The 18,488-nt window shown below is 44.8% G+C and overlaps 2 protein-coding genes across 2 annotated transcripts in view; both read right to left on the reverse strand.

The window, feature by feature from the left end:
• The window catches only part of LOC308464206 (craniofacial development protein 2-like), a gene marked incomplete at its 3' end in the record, with an annotated part of 461,435 nt that overhangs the window by 366,840 nt on the left and 76,107 nt on the right, over positions 1-18,488 (reverse strand). The window lies entirely within an intron of this gene.
• On the reverse strand, positions 1,679-6,253 carry TM2D2 (TM2 domain containing 2). The gene is made up of 4 exons (XM_080982635.1): positions 6,006-6,253; positions 3,362-3,449; positions 3,043-3,158; positions 1,679-2,186 (listed from the first exon to the last, which is right to left on the reverse strand). Exons 1-4 carry the CDS (start codon positions 6,224-6,226, stop codon positions 1,973-1,975), a joined length of 639 nt encoding a protein of 212 aa, XP_080838761.1. The 5' UTR covers positions 6,227-6,253; the 3' UTR covers positions 1,679-1,972.

The raw sequence follows: 18,488 nt of genomic DNA on the forward strand, positions 1-18,488 counted from the left end.
TTAGTTTTCCAGTATGAACAAATCAAATATTTCAAATAGAAAATGGACAAGCCATTTTCTTTCTTTTTTAAAAAAATACTCATTTAAGTGAGACAAAACAATCAAGCAGGGGGTAGGAATTCCTTTCAATCACAGATCTCTGTAGGCTGAAGGTCACCTTGTGCAATGCCCCTACTACACACAAACAGAGATTTAACTTGACATCCCATTTTCTAGTGGGCCAACTGAAGAGCTGAAGGTGTGCCAAATGTTGGAGGTTGCCTGCAATACAAGAATTAAGTTTAATACAGACCTATCCAGGTGCAGGGCTGGCAGGTGCCATTAAGGCCACTTCAGTCTTGAGAATGCCGGCTCTGGTGGATATTCCTTCCCAACACCATGAAGCAAAGGCAAAATATGATAGATAAGTATCTCCTCCAAGGTGAGGAGATTAAGCACCTACTCTCCAAGTCATGGGTAGGCAAACTAAGGCCCAGGGGCTGGATCCAGCCCAAACGCCTTCTCAATCCAGCCCGTAGACGGTCTGGGAATCAGCATGTTTTTACATGAGTAGAATGTGTCCTTTTATTTAAAATGCATCTCTGGGTTATTTGTGGGGCATAGAAATTTGTCCATCCCCCCCCCAAAAAAACATAGTCCAGCCCCACAAGGTCTGAGGGATATTGGACCAGCCCCCTGCTGAAAAAGTTTGCTGACCCTTGCTCCAAGTGATAGAACTTGCCAATCTCTTGATGGGAACAAACAAGCTTTTCAGAATACCCATCCCCATGCCACTTCCAGTTATTGCTCTAGAACATAACTTTTATAACAATTTCAAAACAAGATTAAAATAGTTACACATTTAAGTTTAAGATCTCCAAACTTTATTCTTACCCATCAGCTTTAAAAAAAAACCCTGCATCTGCTCAACATGGAAATACATTTTACATGCTGTTACTGAAAAGTACACATGCATTAACACACACACACACCGCCAACCAGCCACAGGCCTGACCTACAGCATGGACTGATCATTAGTCACTAGAACATACTTAAATAGAGGTTAGGAAAGACTAATCAGGTACTGCTGTCAGTCTAACACACTGAGAAGAGGCATTCTTCCTCATTAATTGCAATTTAAATTGTGGCTGATACTGAAAATAGTCCAATTCCCCTACTTTATTAAAATGAGCCAGCAAATGGCCATTTGGGGAGGGCAGGGGCAGTTTACTGCACTTGGGTTTCTCTGGCTTTGCAAAAACATTCTGAAGTTCTGCAATAAATTGGGCTTGACATTGCCAAATGTCAAGATAACTACTCCCCCACATCCCATCACAATATCAGATTAACAGAGAATGAGGAAGCAATCCCGAAGACTTCACGTCCTTTTACAAGAAAGGGAAACTTAAGGGAGCATTCTGTCTCATGTGGACCTGTGGGCCAACATTCTTATGGGAAAACAGTCCTGCCAGCGTGAGCTAAAATCAAACAAGAAAGTAACTTTTGCAGTTACATCAACTTCATTAGGTATTTTCAGCTAATATAGGCGGCATAAACTTATTTGGAAAACCTCTTCTAAAGTGTATAGCAATGAGAACTAGGATTAAGCAGAGTAGGGTAAGCCAGTTACTACTTTGGCACCTCCTAGAGCGTACACAAGTGTGTAAGGATATAAAGAACTTCAATACCTTCATGACAGTTGTAAATCCATTTTTGAGGTTTATTCTACAGGGCAGAAGTCTTCCCAGGTCCTTGTGGATGGGGAAAGCATAGCTTCCATTTAAACAAGACAATGAGGTATGTATAGCAGAATTATGGTTTGCATTTTTCTGGTATTTCCATTTTAGAAGGATGTCATTCCACAGCAAAATGAGTACACCAGTGTAGCCTCTATACCTGCTACAAGACACGATCCAAACATTAGACCTCCAGCTGAACAAAGAATCTCCTCCCATTTCTTCTTTGGTTTAGGTCCAGTCAGAGTTGTAGACTTTCAGTAAATGGTACACCAGTTGCTTCCATCACTGGGCATCAGTCCCCCAGTGATAAGAAGAATCAAGTCCACAAACCACCAGATCCCAAGTCCTCCAAGAGTGAGCAATTTCCCTACAGCTGTGCCTGTGTGCCCCAGGCAGAAGCGATCCACTCCAAAGCAGCCCAAAAAAAAGGAGTAGAGGAGAGTAGTTATGAAGTAGTGCCCCGTGTATCTGAGAGAGAACAAAATTGAATAAAACTTTCACATGGTGAGCTGGTATCCACCCTTGCCTTTCACTGTACAACAGTTCCCTCTAATGGGCATAAAGGAGCATGCACAGAATCTCTATGTACTGTACTTAAAATGTACTAGCCCAGGGGTTGTCAACCTGGTCCCTACCGCCCACTAGTGGGCATTTCAGGATTCTAGGTGGGTGGTAGGGGGTTCTATGGCACAAGCTGAATCCTTCTTCCATCGAGCACTGGTGGGCAGTAAGGAAATTTGTAAGGAAAGATGAATTAGTGGGCAGTAGGTATAAAAAGGTTGACTACCCCTGTACTAGACTGTGCCTACATAGGCCTTGGCTGGAACAGTGAAGAGACCTGTATTTACTCTTCGTTTGTGAGCAAGAATAGTTCCTTACACTTGAAGTCAGTAAGGCACAATATGGGAGAGGAGAGTCAGATCTGTCTTGCATAGGACTCATCCACACTTCCATTTGTGCTGCGCTTTCTAGGCACAGGCCCATGATCTCTAGGTCCATTTTCAATAAGTTTGTTGTTGTTGTTGTTGTTGTTGTCCTGCCGTTTTCCCCAGGAAAACCTGCTGTTTACCTCTGAATTGGAACAAACTGTAATTCACGGAAAACTGATGTTTGTTGAAAATTGATGTTTGTTCCGATTCAGTGGCAAACAACATCCGTGTCATAGCTGGACCAAAAAAAGGCAGCTTGGACATAGAGCTGTGGCTAGAAGGTGTGGCACAAACAGAAGTGGGGATGAGCCTGTGCACTGCCTGTCACACAATGAGTGTTGTAAAGGAATTCTGGGTTCAATAATCTCAAGAAACAAAGCAAAAAGGAAACTCACTTTATGCATGGCTTATTCCCCCGCCGAAAGGTCCGCTGGCCTGCACATTCGATGCCATCCAGTGCCTTGCATTGGACCTGAGTGTGGCTCACATCACTATATGCCTGACCACCAAACTATTACAGGGACAAAACAACAACAGTGGACAGAATTGAGAATTTATTGGGCTAGATTCCTTGTTTTAAGTATACATTTTCCATAATGTACATTTATCTTGGAACATAGGGAGCAGGAAATCGAGCCTCTCTTTATCCCTACCCCAAATTTGCCAGACATTTATCTAATATTAGAGTAGCAAAATAATCCCTTTTGAGCCCACCTTGAGACATCCATAGCCCAGTTCCTCTCGTGCACTTGCATTTCCACCATGATCCATGGGAGCCTCACACTCTACAAACTCCTCAGGTCTGCAAATAAACCACAAGGTGAGTTTGATTTTGAGGAGGAGGAGAAGAAGAAGAAGAAGAAGAAGAAGAAGAAGAAGAGGAGGAGGAGGAGGAGTTTGGATTTGATATCCTGCTTTATCACTACCCGAAGGAGTCTCAAAGCGGCTAACATTCTCCTTTCCCTTCCTCCCCCACAACAAACACTCTGTGAGGTGAGTGAGGCTGAGAGACTTCAGAGAAGTGTGACTAGCCCAAGGTCACCCAGCAGCTGCATGTGGAGGAGCGGAGACGCGAACCCGGTTCCCCAGATTACGAGTCTACTGCTCTTAACCACTACATCACACTGGCTCCAGAGTTAAGTACAGAAGCAACAAGGACCAAGAGCTGGAACAAAGGCTGAAGTCAGAGCACAGCAGTAATTCATGAATGTTCCCCAGTTTCCTTAGATTGATCAGGCTAGCATCAATTTAACCCCATCCCTTCTCCAGTCTGCTTCCATAGCAGCCTCTCCAACATACTGTACCTTCCTAACTGGGGCAGTTTACTGCTTGCACCTAACCTTTCATCCTTGACCCCAGACACCTGCCATCAAGTTTAATACTCCATTTCCAAAACACTCCCTTCTCCCTTTCCCATCAACCATCCCCTCTCTTTGCCCAACATCAACTTCTGCCACTCCCCTCCAGGCCTTTGTCTTGCCTCCAGTTTGCTCCGATTCATATCCCAGCCCTAGACTTTGGCAACGCCTTTGTCTTCCACCCCAGCACCACTCATCCTTCCATGCACAAGCCACAGCCTTCCACTGTTAAAAAACCCTTTGTGTTCCATCCTTATCCTTTTAGTTCTTCACACATAAACTAAACTAAACTAAGGAGCTTTCACAGCTGTGTGCCCAGAAAGCAGCAGTTTACGCCAGTAGCAACTGGATTTGCATCTGTGTTTAAACCACCATCTCAGCTGACTCCTACTCTGAGCTGGCAGTATAGTCCTTTATTGCTGAAGTTTCTGTCTGGATTTTTTAAAACAATGCAATCGGTACAGAAGTAATTTTTTAAAAGTTGACCTTAGAGTGTAGGACTGAATGCGCCTTAAGTCACAATGCCTATCACTACCCAGGACCATTCCAAGACATTTTGGCAACAGAGATGCAGCAAAACACTGTGCCACCCTCCACCGGCCTCAAATTATGACCCCAGGAGCAGCCCCTGCCATTTTCTCCCTGGAGTGGGAGGAAACCAGCAGCACCTCCTATTCACCATGCTGCCACTGTAGAGGCAGCATGGGGCAGGGGCTGCCAAGGAAGTGGCAGATCTGGCCTCCAAGAAACACACCACAGCAGTTGCTACTGTAGAACTGGCTATACATTCCTTGGAGGCCAGATCTACTGCCCCTGTGGATCCTGACTCCTGCCCCCAGAGGTTGTGTCCTCACCTTGCAGTCCTCACTGCACTCCTCAGCACTTCTGAACACCCACCAGGGCCCACCAATTTTGATGCTTCCTCTGGCCCTCACCACACCGGGCAGCAAGAAACTACAGGACACAATTTAAAATTTCCAACAGTGCCCTAGGGCAGGGCTGTAACTACCAGGGGGTGGGGGCTAGCTGGGGTTTTTTACCCTAGGACGGTGAAGCCTCCAGAGGCTCACAGCTTGTGTGTAAGTACACAAATGCATGGGGGAGGGGGTGCCATACTGAGTCTCTGACCTGGGTGAAATAAAGCCTAGTTTTGCCCCTGCCAAGGGTGCCCAAAATAGCATTCCTCCAGGCTGCTTAATGTGACAGCTGGCCAGTGCCAGCCAGACGCATACCTCCGCTAAGCAGACCTGCCAAGACAGTATGCCAAGGGTATTTTTTTACTATTTTTTACTACATTTAGACCCCACTCTTTCTCCAAGGAGTTCCAGGTGGCAAACACTGTTCTTAGGTGGAAGATTCCACCTAAACATTAGGAAGAACTTCCTGACAGTAAGAGCTGTTCGACAGTGGAATTTGCTGCCAAGGAGTGTGGTGGAGTCTCCTTCTTTGGAGGTCTTTAAGCAGAGGCTTGACCACCATATGTCAGGAGTGCTCTGATGGTGTTTCCTGCTTGGCAGGGGGTTGGACTCGATGGCCCTTGTGGTCTCTTCCAACTCTATGATTCTATGATTCCTCTCCTCGTTTATCCTCCCAGCAACACTGAGAAGTTGTGAGGCCTCTTGGGTTGTGGGTTCGAGCCCCAGGTTGGGCAAAAATTCCTGTCCTGCTGCAGGGGGTTGGACCAGATGACCCTCACTGTCCCTTCCAACTCTACAGTTCTACGATTCTACGACCCAAGGCTACCCAGCGAGCTTCATGGCTGTGGTACGATCTGAACCCTGGCCTCGGCCAGCCCAGTCACAGATCCCAGCCGGACCTCACCCGCCTCCTGGGCCCATATCCTTTTAACTCCCTTCCCATATTCCACTGCCTGACTGGGCCGGGGAGAGGCCAGGGTGCCAATTCGAGCTGCGCCAGGAAGCCGCCTCTCAGGCTCCGGCGAGGGGGGAGAAGATGGCCGCCTCCCCGCCCCCCCTCCCGGAAGTCTCGCGGGACCTTACAGGTGGTCGCAGCGCACGAGCGGGCCGTGGGGGCCGTGGCCTTGGCAGGAGAAGGCGCCTCCGGCGCTGGCGGGGGGCTCCGCGTCGGGCTGCTCGGGGCCGAGAGTGGCGTTGTGCTGGAGGCTGCGCGGCACGCCCTGCAGGAGCAGCAGGTTGCCCAGCAGCAGCGCCGCCTGCCCGCACAGCAGCGCGTAGCAAAGCGGCGGCCCTCGGCCCGCCATGGCGGCCGCCGCCGCCGCGCAGAGAGACTCCTTCGCCGGTTACCCAGAAAACCCCGCTCCGCCCCGGCCTCGCCGCCGCCCTCTCCGCCAACCAGGAAAGGGGATTCTCGGCTAGCCAGTCGGAGGCGAGTGGCGAGGCAGGAGGCGGGGAACGGGCAGAGGGCAGCGCCGCGCGCATTTCCGGCGGAGGGGAAAGGCGTCATAGGGCCGGAAGGCCTCTTTGAAACGGGCGGGTTAGCGGGGCGCTGTAGGAGTACAGGCAGCCGCGCTCAGGGAAGTTGGGAATTGTAGTCCAGCTGCGCTCTAGCGCAACCTTGCCGGCTTTTCACTCCCCGGTGTCTGAATTTCAAATGGTCTCCAGTCATTACCGAGGAGCATTACCGTCCGGATACGTTTGCAGAAAGTTTGTATATGAGTAAATATTTAAATCTTAAAATATTTTTATTGCGTTTTCAAATATATAAGAACATCAAAAAAAGATAACAACATATACAAAAAACAACAACCCACCATTCTTTCCGACGTAGGACAGATATAATAAGGTCGTGAATATACAGACATTTCATTAAAAAGAAGTAACAAAAAGTAAAAAGGACAAAGTCCTTTGTGGCACAAAAGAGGCCAAACCTGTTTTTGGTAGGTGACATGTATTTTTCACATCTGATGTATTGGCATATGAAATAGGGCCCAACCATGAAACACTATTCCCTTGTAATAAGTGTACGTTATGGGTAATTTTCTTCAGTATTGCTGTATTGTTATACCTTGGTTGAAGAGACAAATGGTCCAGGTTTTTGCATTGGAGGGTCTATAGTTTGTGGACAGGTTATAGGATGTCAACTGCACACTGAACATTTGTTCCGATTTACTTGCAGGACTATTATATGTTGTGGGTCATCCCACACTTTCAGCTGCATTTTCCCATCACTTTCCTTACCACAAAAGTTCTGATTATACTGCAGAAACCTGAATTTGCTGATATGTTAAATCCAAGCTGCAAAGTACAGTGGTACCTCGGGTTACATACACTTCAGGTTACATACGCTTCAGGTTACAGACTCCATTAACCCAAAATTTTGCTTCAGGTTAAGAATTTTGCTTCAGGATGAGAACAGAAATTGTGCTCCGGCGGCGCAGCAGCAGCAGGAGGCCCCATTAGCTAAAGTGGTGCTTCAGGTTAAGAACAGTTTCAGGTTAAGAATGGACCTCTGGAACGAATTAAGTACTTAACCCGAGGTACCACTGTAGCAGCAGCCTGGAAAGGCCACCAGTGTTTGGGAAGGCATTTGCTGGTGACAAGCTGTTTAAGATACTATGCTGCTAAATGCAAGTATTATTGCAAACCATATAATAAACCAGGGCTACCTGATGTGGGAGCAGGCCCCTAGGGGAAGCTGCTTATTTGATGGCTGCACACTGGCAGAAAGCTTGTCTGCTACAAAATGTGAGTTCAGACCAGAACAAAAGTAAAGTGCAGCTTGGTCCAACCAAAGGTCTGCACTGTCCACTGAAACAGTGCCTAAGCTAGTGCTGACCCAGTGTGTGTTAGCTGTGAAAAAAGCAAATTCCATGCTGGGGGTCATTAGGAAAAGAATTGAAAATAATGTAATATACAATTACAGTACTGACTCACACTTGCAAACATGAAAGGGTTAACCTGAGCTGTAAGCTCCTTACCAGAGTGAGTGTGCCTTAGCAGGCTTGCAGCAACCTCTGCTCCCCACCATCCTGGTTCTCAGTCTTTTCTCTTTGTGCTTCCTGGAACGAGCAAACAAGGAGTTATGCAGACAATTGCTCCCAGTTGAAAGAAAAACCAAATGAACTGAATATCTCCAAAGGGGAGATTTAAAAACCTGCATCTTTGCTAACCCAAAGACTGCAATATCTGTTTTAAAGTCATTTGGAACCTTTTTTCATCTTTGTTTTATTGCCAAAAGGACAGAGACTTGTTTGGTGCCATTTCTAAAAACTGTGAATAAAACATTCACTTATTTGCAAAGCTAGGTGTCCGTGCTTTATTCTAGCCAAATATTTTCATGGGAAATGTTGTTTAAAAGTAGATGAGGGCAGATGTAAATGTAACCAGTTTAGATGTGCTTGGAGCAATCACCATTCTGCTTAACCCTGCTACTGGAGAATAAGGATCTCTCTTCCAAACCTCTCTCTCCAACAAGTAAAACCTCTGACTTCATATTGCTGTTATGCAAAACTATGGTGTGACTGCATTATGAATATTGTGTACCGTTCTGGTCACCTCACCCAAAAAGGATAATGTTACTGGCCACCCCAATCTGCCAAGCAGTACCCCAGACTCCAAAGGGTCTTGGCACTCAACTAGGTGCCTTTGGGGAAAATGAAGCGTGGCAGAGTCTGCAGTTTCTTTGAAATATGATTTATTTACACATATTTACACCAGAAGTTTTCAATGGAGAGAGATTTCACAGGATTCATATCTTAGGAGGAGCCAGTCCTTCACAGCAAACCAGCATTGGATTCCCAGACATCTATGTGTGTGTGCCTCTCTCTCAGCCTGCCATCAACCAGCTTGCCAAGATGGTTCTGGCCTTCAAAGCAACTCATGCAGTTCTCCCTACTTCTTCCCTAAGCACAAAATTTCGAATGCACAATTTTTTCTTGTGTGACATCACACACACCGTCACAGTGGCAATCTCCTCCACTCACTGGCAGAGCCTTCTGCCTTGTTGATGGTTTCCATTGACAGTTTAATCAGTGACTTGTTTCCAGCATGTTTTTGTCATTCTTAATGACTTCAATCCCAAGTGAGGCCCTGGCCAGAAAAAGCTTTAGCCTGCTGTGTTTTTCAATGGCTTGGCATTTTCCCTTCATTTCTCCAAATATTATATAAATTTATATATAAATAAATTTATTAATTTCCAACATTCACTAGCTCAAGCAGTTATAGGTGCCCTTGTTACCCCATACTCTGTTACTCCAAATCTGTAACAATATTAGAGAGTTGGAAAGGGTTCTGAAAGGGCAAGCGAAGGGGTTGGAGTGACTCCCATATGTGGAAAAGTTGCAGCATTTAGGACTTTTTAGTTTTGAGAAAAGGTGAGTAAGAGAAGTTTATATTTATTTTATTTATGCATTTTGCAGTTTTTATTTTACATCTCGTGCATTTTCCATCTTACAATATTTACAGTGGTACCTCTGGTTGTGAATGGAATCCGTTCCGGAGGCCCGTTCGCAACGTGAAAAGCCCGCAACCCGAAGCACCATATCTGCAAAGGTGCATGGCACGATTTGGTGCTTGTGCGCATGTGCAAAGTGTGATTTAGCGCTACTGTGTATGCGCGAGTGGCGAAACCTGGAAGTAACCCTTTCTGGTACTTCCGGATCACCGTGGGATGCAACCTGACAACGTAACATGAGGTATGACTGTATAATAAATCTTTATTGCAGTCCAAAGACCCATAGAACAATTTCAGAACAAAATACAGTTAAGACAGCCAACCACAAAAGAGAGAGAAACCGAGGCGGTCATTTTGTTTTGTCTTGAGCTTGATGATCTTTGTTTCTTTTGATTTCCGAAAGAAACGTTGTCACGGCCAGTATAATATCGTTAGACCTATCATCCAAAAGATTTAATATGGGAGGCTTCAGATTTTCCTGGCAGATTTGCCAGTAGGGGTTTGATCAGTTGGTCCCTTTCTTTCTCATACTGCCCACAATGCAGTAAGATATGCTTAATGCAATTGACGTCCTGAGAACATAAACAAAGCCTATTCTGTTAAGGGATGCCTCTCAGCCTACCATTTAGAACTTCAAAAGGAAATACATTTAGTCTGACTGTGCTAAATAAATGCTGATAGGTTGGTACAGACTGGTTTCTAAGATATGAGGGTATCTGAAAGTCATACCCATATTGGATTCCTACTGCTACTGGGCCACAGATTACATGAGACTGAGATCGCAGGTCGCTATGTGAAATGTCCCAGAGCCTTTGCCTCAGGGCTTCAAGGGCGGTATCATAGCCCAGATGATACAAGAGGGATGATGGCAGTCCAATCAAGGTGGCTTTTCTGGCCATAGTTTTCAGCCATGGGGTGATAAACTCCTCATTGGTTAAATGTAGAAATAATTCCTTCCCCAGGCCAAATACTGAGATCTTGAGCCAGTATCTCAGGGCAGCCCACCATGCTTTAGTGGAGAGTGGGCATTCACCTGTTTCCAAAAATAGAATTGAATTTGGGACAGAGTTTGGGACCTGTAATAGGGACCAAAGAAACTTTGCCTGGAACCCGTCTAACTAGGGAAACAAACCGTTGTACCAGACGTTTGAAGTGTAGAGAAGTTGGGAAACCGATTTTGCATTAAAGACCCTTATGCCTGATGGAACATACTGACCTCCCCTTGTAAAAAAGAATCAGAGTATAACAAGTTTCCTTAACTCCACCTTTTGATAGGCGGTCTGCCAGTGGTAATTCCAGGACTTTGAGTGATTAAATAAAAGCTCTAGGTATTGGAAATATTTGTTGTTGTTGTTTAGTCGTTTAGTCGTGTCCGACTCTTCGTGACCCCCTGGACCACAGCACTCCAGGCACTTCTGACTTCCACTGCCTCCCGCAGTTTGGTCAAACTCATGCTGGTAGCTTCGCGAACACTATCCAACCATCTCGTCCTCTGTTGTCCCCTTCTCCTTGTGCCCTCCATCTTTCCCAACATCAGGGTCTTTTCCAGGGAGTCTTCTCTTCTCATGAGGTGGCCAAAGTATTGGAGCCTCAGCTTCAGGATCTGTCCTTCCAGGGCTGATTTCCTTCAGAATGGAGAGGTTTGATCTTCTTGCAGTCCATGGGACTCTCAAGAGTCTCCTCCAGCACCATAATTCAAAAGCATCAATTCTTCGGCGATCAGCCTTCTTTATAGTTCAGCTTTCACTTCCATACATCACCACTGGGAAAACCATAGCTTTTACTATACGGACCTTTGTTGGCAAGGTGATGTCTCTACTTTTTAAGATGCTGTCTAGGTTTGTCATTGCTTTTCTCCCAAGAAGCAGGCGTCTTTTAATTTCGTGGCTGCTGTCACCATCTGTAGTGATCATGGAGCCCAAGAAAGTAAAATCTCTCACTGCCTCCATTTCTTCCCCTTCTATTTGCCAGGAGGTGATGGGACCAGTGGCCATGATCTTCGTTTTTTGATGTTGAGCTTCAGACCATATTTTGCGCTCTCTTCTTTCACCATCATTAAAAGGTTCTTTAATTCCTCCTCACTTTCTGCCATCAAGGTTGTGTTATCTGCATATCTGAGGTTGTTGATATTTCTTCCGGCAATCTTAATTCTGGCCTGGGATTCATCCAGCCCAGCCTTTTGCATGGAGAATTCTGCTTATAAGTTAAATAAGCAGGGAGACAATATACAGCCTTGTTGTACTCCTTTCCCAATTTTGAACCAATCAGTTGTTCCATATCCAGTTCTAACTGTAGCTTCTTGTCCCACATAGAGATTTCTCAGGAGACAGATGAGGCACTCCCATTTCTTTAAGAACTTGCCTTAGTTTGCTGTGGTCGACACAGTCAAAGGCTTTTGCATAGTCAATGAAGTAGATGTCTTTCTGGAACTCTCTAGCTTTCTCCATAATCCAGCGCATGTTTGCAATTTGGTCTCTGGTTCCTCTGCTTCTTCTAAATCTAGCTTGCACTTCTGGGAGTTCTCAGTCCACATACTGCTTGAGCCTACCTTGTAGAACTTCAAGCATAACCTTGCTAGCGTGTGAAATGAGTGCAATTGTGTGGTAGTTGGAGCATTCTTTGGCACTGCCCTTCTTCGGGATTGGGATGTAGACTGATCTTCTCCAATCCTCTGGCCACTGCTGAGTTTTCCAAACTTGCTGGCATATTGAGTGTAGCACCTTAACAGCATCATCTTTTAAAATTTTAAATAGTTCAGCTGGAATACCATCACTTCCACTGGCCTTGCTATTTGAAGTGCTTTCTAAGGCCCATTTGACTTTACTCTCTGGGATGTCTGGCTCAAGGTCAACAGCCACACTACCTGGGGTGTACAAGCCATCCATATCTTTCTGGTATAATTCCTCTGTGTATTCATCTTTTAAAATTTTAAATAGTTCAGCTGGAATACCATCACTTCCACTGGCCTTGCTATTTGAAGTGCTTTCTAAGGCCCATTTGACTTTACTCTCTGGGATGTCTGGCTCAAGGTCAACAGCCACACTACCTGGGGTGTACAAACCATCCATATCTTTCTGGTATAATTCCTCTGTGTATTCTTGCCACCTCTTCTTGATGTCTTCTGCTTCTGTTAGGTCCTTACCACTTTTGTCCTTTATTATGGTAATCTTTGTACGAAATGTTCCTTTCATATCTCCAATTTTCTTGAACAGATCTCTGGTTCTTCCAATTCTGTTGTTTTCCTCTATTTCTTCGCATTGCTCGTTTAAGAAGGCCTTCTTGTCTCTCCTTGCTATTTTTTGGAAATCTGCATTCAATTTCTTGTATCTTTCACTATCTCCCTCGCATTTTGCTTGCCTTCTCTCCCCCGCTATTTGTAAGGCCTCGTTAGACAGCCACTTTGCTTTCTTGCATTTCCTTTTCGTTGGGATAGTTTTCGTTGCTGCCTCCTGTGTAATGTTGCGAGCCTCCAACCATTGTTCTTCAGGCACTCTGTCCACCAAATCTAAATCCTTAAACCTGTTCCTCACTTCCACTGTGTATTCATAAGGGATTTGATTTAGATTGTATCTTCCTGGCCCAGTGATTTTTCCTACTTTCTTCAGTTTAAGCTTGAATTTTGCTATAAGAAGCTGATGATCTGAGCCACAGTCAGCTCCAGGTCTTGTTTTTGCTGACTGTATAGAGCTTCTCCATCTTTGGCTGCAGAGAATATAATCAATCTGATTTCGATGCTGCCCATCTGGTGATGTCCATGTGTAGAGTCGTCTTTTGTGTTGTTGGAAAAAAGTGTTTGTGATGACCAGCTTGTTTTCTTGACAGAATTCTATTAGCCATTGCCCTGCTTCGTTTTGAACTCCAAGGCCAAACTTGCCAGTTGTTCCTTTTATCTCTTGATTCCCTACTTTAGCATTCCAATCCCCTATAATGAGAAAAACATCCTTCTTTGCTGTCATTTCTATAAGGTGTTATAAGTCTTCATAGAATTGGTCAATTTCAGTTTCTTCAGCGCCAGTAGTTGGTGCATAAACTTGGATTACTGTGATGTTAAAAGGTCTGCCTTGGATTCGTATTGAGATCATTCATTTTCGAGACTGCATCCCAGTACAGCTTTCGCCACTCTTTTGTTGACTATGAGGGCCACTTCATTTTTTTTACGGGTTTCTTGACCGCAGTAGTAGATATGATGGTCATCCGAACTGAATTCACCCATTCCCGTCCATTTTAGTTCACTGATGCCCAGGATGTCAATATTTATTCTTGCCATCTCATTTTTGATGACATCCAACTTACCCAGGTTCATGGCTTGAGAGCAGTACATGTGAAAAAGGATCTAGGAGTCTTGGTTGACCACAAACTTGACATGAGCCAACAGTGTGACGCAGCAGCTAAAAAAGCCAATGCAATTCTGGGCTGCATCAATAGGAATATAGCATCTAGATCAAGGGAAGTAATAGTGCCATTGTATTCTGCTCTGGTCAGACCTCACCTGGAGTACTGTGTCCAGTTCTGGGCACCACAGTTCAAGAAGGACACTGACAAACTGGAACGTGTCCAGAGGAGGGCAACCAAAATGGTCAAAGGCCTGGAAACGATGCCTTATGAGGAACGGCTAAGGGAGCTGGGCATGTTTAGCCTGGAGAAGAGGAGGTTAAGGGGTGATATGATAGCCATGTTCAAATATATAAAAGGATGTCACATAGAGGAGGGAGAAAGGTTGTTTTCTGCTGCTCCAGAGAAGCGGACACGGAGCAATGGATCCAAACTACAAGAAAGAAGATTCCACCTAAACATTAGGAAGAACTTCCTGACAGTAAGAGCTGTTCGACAGTGGAATTTGCTGCCAAGGAGTGTGGTGGAGTCTCCTTCTTTGGAGGTCTTTAAGCAGAGGCTTGACAACCATATGTCAGGAGTGCTCTGATGGTGTTTCCTGCTTGGCAGGGGGTTGGACTCGATGGCCCTTGTGGTCTCTTCCAACTCTATGATTCTATTCTATGGTTCTTACATTCCAGGTTCCTATGCAATATTTATCTTTACAGCAGTGGACTTTCCTTTCGCTTCCAGGCATATCCGCAACTGAGCATCCTTTCAGCTTTGACCCAGCCGCTTCATCAGCTCTGAATCTACTTGTACTTGTCCTCCGCTCTTCCTCAGTAGCATGTTGGACGCCTTCCGACCTGAGGGGCTCATCTTCCAGCGTCATAACTTTTATATGCCTGTTGTCTTTGTCCATGGAGTTTTCATGGCAGGGATACTGGAGTGGCTTGCTGGTTCCTCCTCCAGGTGGATCACGTTTGGTCAAAACTCTCCACTATGACCTGTCTATCTTGGGTGCCCTGCTCGGCATGGTTCATAGTTCTCTGAGTTATTCAAGCCCCTTCGCCATGGCAAGGCAGTGATCCATGAAGGGGTGGAAATATTTAGTCTGCACTAGATTATGGCCATCCTAGTTCCCATATACACGGGGAGAAGCTTTTCTCAAAAAACCAGAATTTTTGATGGATAACCCATTAAAAAGGTAAAGGTACCCCTGACCGTTAGGTCCAGGCGTGGATGACTCGGGGGTTGTGCGCTCATCTTGCTCTATAAGCCGAGGGAACCAGTGTTTGTCCACAGACAGCTCAATAATCCAAGAACTTCCTCAGTTGGTATTTCAAGCCAGGTCTAGAGCGGGAGAGGATGGCTGCATCATCTGCATACAACAAAAGAGGGGTCTTTCTGGTTCCTATTTTTGGGAGATGGCCATCAGGGTCCATTAAGCTTAGCTCTAAATCATTCAAAAACAAACTAAACAAAGTGGGGGCCAAAATGCAACCCTGTCTCACACCCCTGGTCATCTCGATACAGTCCGAGAGCTGACCCTGCAGCCCACATCTAACCTGCAATTTACTTTCACTGTACAGAGCTTTTATAAGGTAGAAGAGACATTTATCCTGTAATACCAGATGTAATTTGGTCCATAAACGGGATCTGGGGATAGTCAAAAGCAGATTTCAGATCCATAAAGGCCACAAATAGTTTTCCCTGTAGAGGTCTGGTGTACTTCTCAGCTTGGAGGGACAGCAATAGGCAGTGATCTGATGTTGAGTGATTGTCACGAAAAGCAGCCTGAGGTTCAGATACTATATTATTGTCATTTAGAAAATTTGTCAGTTTGATACAGTTTATTTAGGAGAGAATTGTGACGATCACCTAAATTAACATTCGGAGGGAAAATAAATCACCCAGTTTTGGAACTACTCTTTTCCCTTGAAGGCTTCCAGAATTTGAAATGCTCCATGTATACATAATGTCATCTCCCTTGATTTAAGATTTAAGATTTAAGATTTAAGATTTAAGATTTAAGATTTAAGATAAATTTATTGTCATTGTCCGTATATACACAGTATACACAACAACGAAAATCAAACACCCACCCAAAGACCGGGTTCACATACACATTTGCACGTATCTCCAACACTCTCATCCTATTCAGACATAATCTATAAAAACATATCATACTCCAGAATGTAACATAACCTATTAAAGGCATAACGTAACCTAAAAACCTGTCTCATTCCTTCCTACTCCCTGCTTGCTATTTCTTGCAACTGGCCCTGAGATCATTATTTAGTGCAATCAGAGCTCTTGGATAGAAACTATTCAGAAGGCGTGTGGTTCGTGTTTTCATTGTCCTATATCTTCTGCCCGAAGGCAACAGTTCAAAGAAGTTGTGAGCAGGATGGGTGGGATCTCTCAGGATATTGTGTGACTTCTTCAAAGTGCGAGACGTGAAGATCTCATCCAGGGTTGGTAGTTGGAGCCCAATAACATTCTGGGCAATTTTAATTATTCTCTGTAAAGCTTTTTTATCCGTTTCAGAGCTGCTCCCATACCACGATAATATACTATAGGTTAAGACACTCTCGATGGTACTGTGATAATAGGACAGAAGTAGGTGCTGAGATAGATTCAGTCCCCTGAGCATTCTCAGGAAATACAACCTCCCCTGCACCTTCCTCACAACCATATTAATATTTGCAGTCCATGAGAGGTCCTCAGAGATGTAAATGCCCAGGTATTTAAAACTACCAACCCTCTCCACCTCCTCGCCATTTATGTGCAATGGTAAAAATACACTTTTCTTTCTCCTAAAGTCAATTATGAGTTCTTTGGTTTTTTTGGTGTTAAGCATAAGATTGTTTTCTTTACACCATTGAATTAACCCCTGTACTTCTTTCCTATAAGCAGTCTCATCGTTCTCACTAATGAGCCCCACCACTGCTGTATCATCCGCAAATTTGATGATTGTGTTGGACTTATACAGTGGGGTGCAATCAAATGTGTACAGGGAATAGAGAAAGGGACTTAGCACACATCCCTGAGGGGCTCCTGTGCTTAATACTAGAGTAGAAGAATAGTAAGGGCCCATTCTCACTGTCTGCGGCCTATCAGTCAGGAAATTCCTTACCCACAGACAGATCTTCTGATGTATACCCAAATTGGTCATTTTAAGAAATAACCTGTCTGGCAGAATTGTATTGAAGGCAGAACTGTAGTCCACAAACAACAGCCTTGCGTAGGTTCCCTGTCGTTCTAGATGACTCAGTACAGTATGGACAGCGATGGAAATAGCATCATCAGTAGATCTATTTCTACTGATGTGCTTCTAATGGATGGAAGACCAGCCTTAATATGATCTAGCACCAATCTCTCAAAACATTTCATAACGACAGATGTTAAGGCTATTGGTCTATAGTCATTGAGAGATACCACCACTGACTGCTTGGGGACTGGCACTATAATCGATGTCTTCAGGCAGGTAGGGACAGAACCCTGCAACAGGGATAGGTTAAAAATGTCCGTAAACACACCAGCTAATTCTGCAGCGCAGTCCCTAATAGCCCGTCCCATGATTCCATCCGGTCCAGCTGCCTTCCTAATGTTAATGCTCCGAAAGGCACGTTGTACGTCACAGGTCTGTAATAAAAATGGTTGTCTATCAGTAGTAGTTTCTGATGATGTGCTGGTAGCCAATGCTGTAGTGACGGTAGTTCCAGTTCCCACCTCAAAGCGACTAAAAAATTGATTCAGTTGATCAGCCAGGTGCGCACTGCTGCTAGCCAGTTCGTTTTTAATATTTTGCCCTGTAATTTGTCGCAGGCCTTGCCATACTCGACGAGGGTCGGAGCTCTCAAAATGTTTTTCGATCCTCCGGCAGTACATAGCTTTGGCGTTCCTAATGCCCTTTTTCAATTTGGCTCTGGCTTCTCTATACTGTTGCGCATCACCAGAGTGAAAAGCAGCATTTCTTGCCTTTAACAGAAGATACACATCCCTGTTTAGCCAGGGCTTGTTGTTAGGGAACACCCGTATTTGTTTGGTGGTAGTGACAACATCAATGCAGCTTTTAACGTAGAACAGTACTGTTGAAGCGTATGTGTCCACATTATTCTCCACAAAAAGCGACCACTCGGTGCTCCGAAAGCAATCTTGAAGTTGCTCAGATGCACCTACTGGCCACACTCGTATCTCTCTAGTTGATGGTCTAATTTCTATTGATGTGCTTCTCAATACCCATCAAAAGGTCCTGGCTATGATAAGATCACACCATTCTGCATTATCTTTTGGGCTGAATGGCAAGTAAGCATGAATTACTCGTGTTTACTCCGAGGGTTTGCCCACACTTCTGTTATTGGGTTTTTATCCTAGATAAAGTTGCACAGGACTGCATGTTAATATTGTCATACATACAGAGAAACAATAATGGCTAAGTACAAGTCCATTTGAACTCAGGTATTTCCCAGTCCAGCTATATTTTAATCAGAGATGCCAGAGAATTAACCATTGTGCATCCAAAGCATACACTTTATTGATTTATGCCACTCACCTAGAAACACTGGAGCCCCCAACCATGGTGCTTCTGGGGCCCCTCCAGGATTAAGGGCTCTGAAGGGCTTCACTAGTTTCACAGTAGATCCACTCCTGAGGGTGGAGGGTCGGGCTGCCTGTGGGGTTGTTGTTGTTTTTGGGGGGCTATTTGTCCATGTTATATTTATTTTATGGCATGTGTAGGTGTTTAGACTGCCAGTTTTTCTTCTGCTGAAATTGGTATTTTGTGGTGCCCATGA

The sequence above is a fragment of the Podarcis pityusensis genome (genome assembly GCF_964106645.2).
Source record: "Podarcis pityusensis genome assembly, chromosome: 15".
In the NCBI taxonomy this organism is placed as follows: domain Eukaryota; kingdom Metazoa; phylum Chordata; class Lepidosauria; order Squamata; family Lacertidae; genus Podarcis; species Podarcis pityusensis.

Coding starts and splice junctions, on each gene's coding strand:
- TM2D2 (XM_080982635.1), bottom strand. CDS start 6,226: ATGGCGGGCCGAGGGCCGCCGCTTTGCTACGCGCTGCTGTGCGGGCAG. Junction 3,159..3,361: donor TGGGCTATGGATGTCTCAAG/GTGGGCTCAAAA, acceptor TCCCTGTAATAG/TTTGGTGGTCAGGCATATAG. Junction 2,187..3,042: donor GGGAATAAGCCATGCATAAA/GTGAGTTTCCTT, acceptor GTTCTCTCTCAG/ATACACGGGGCACTACTTCA.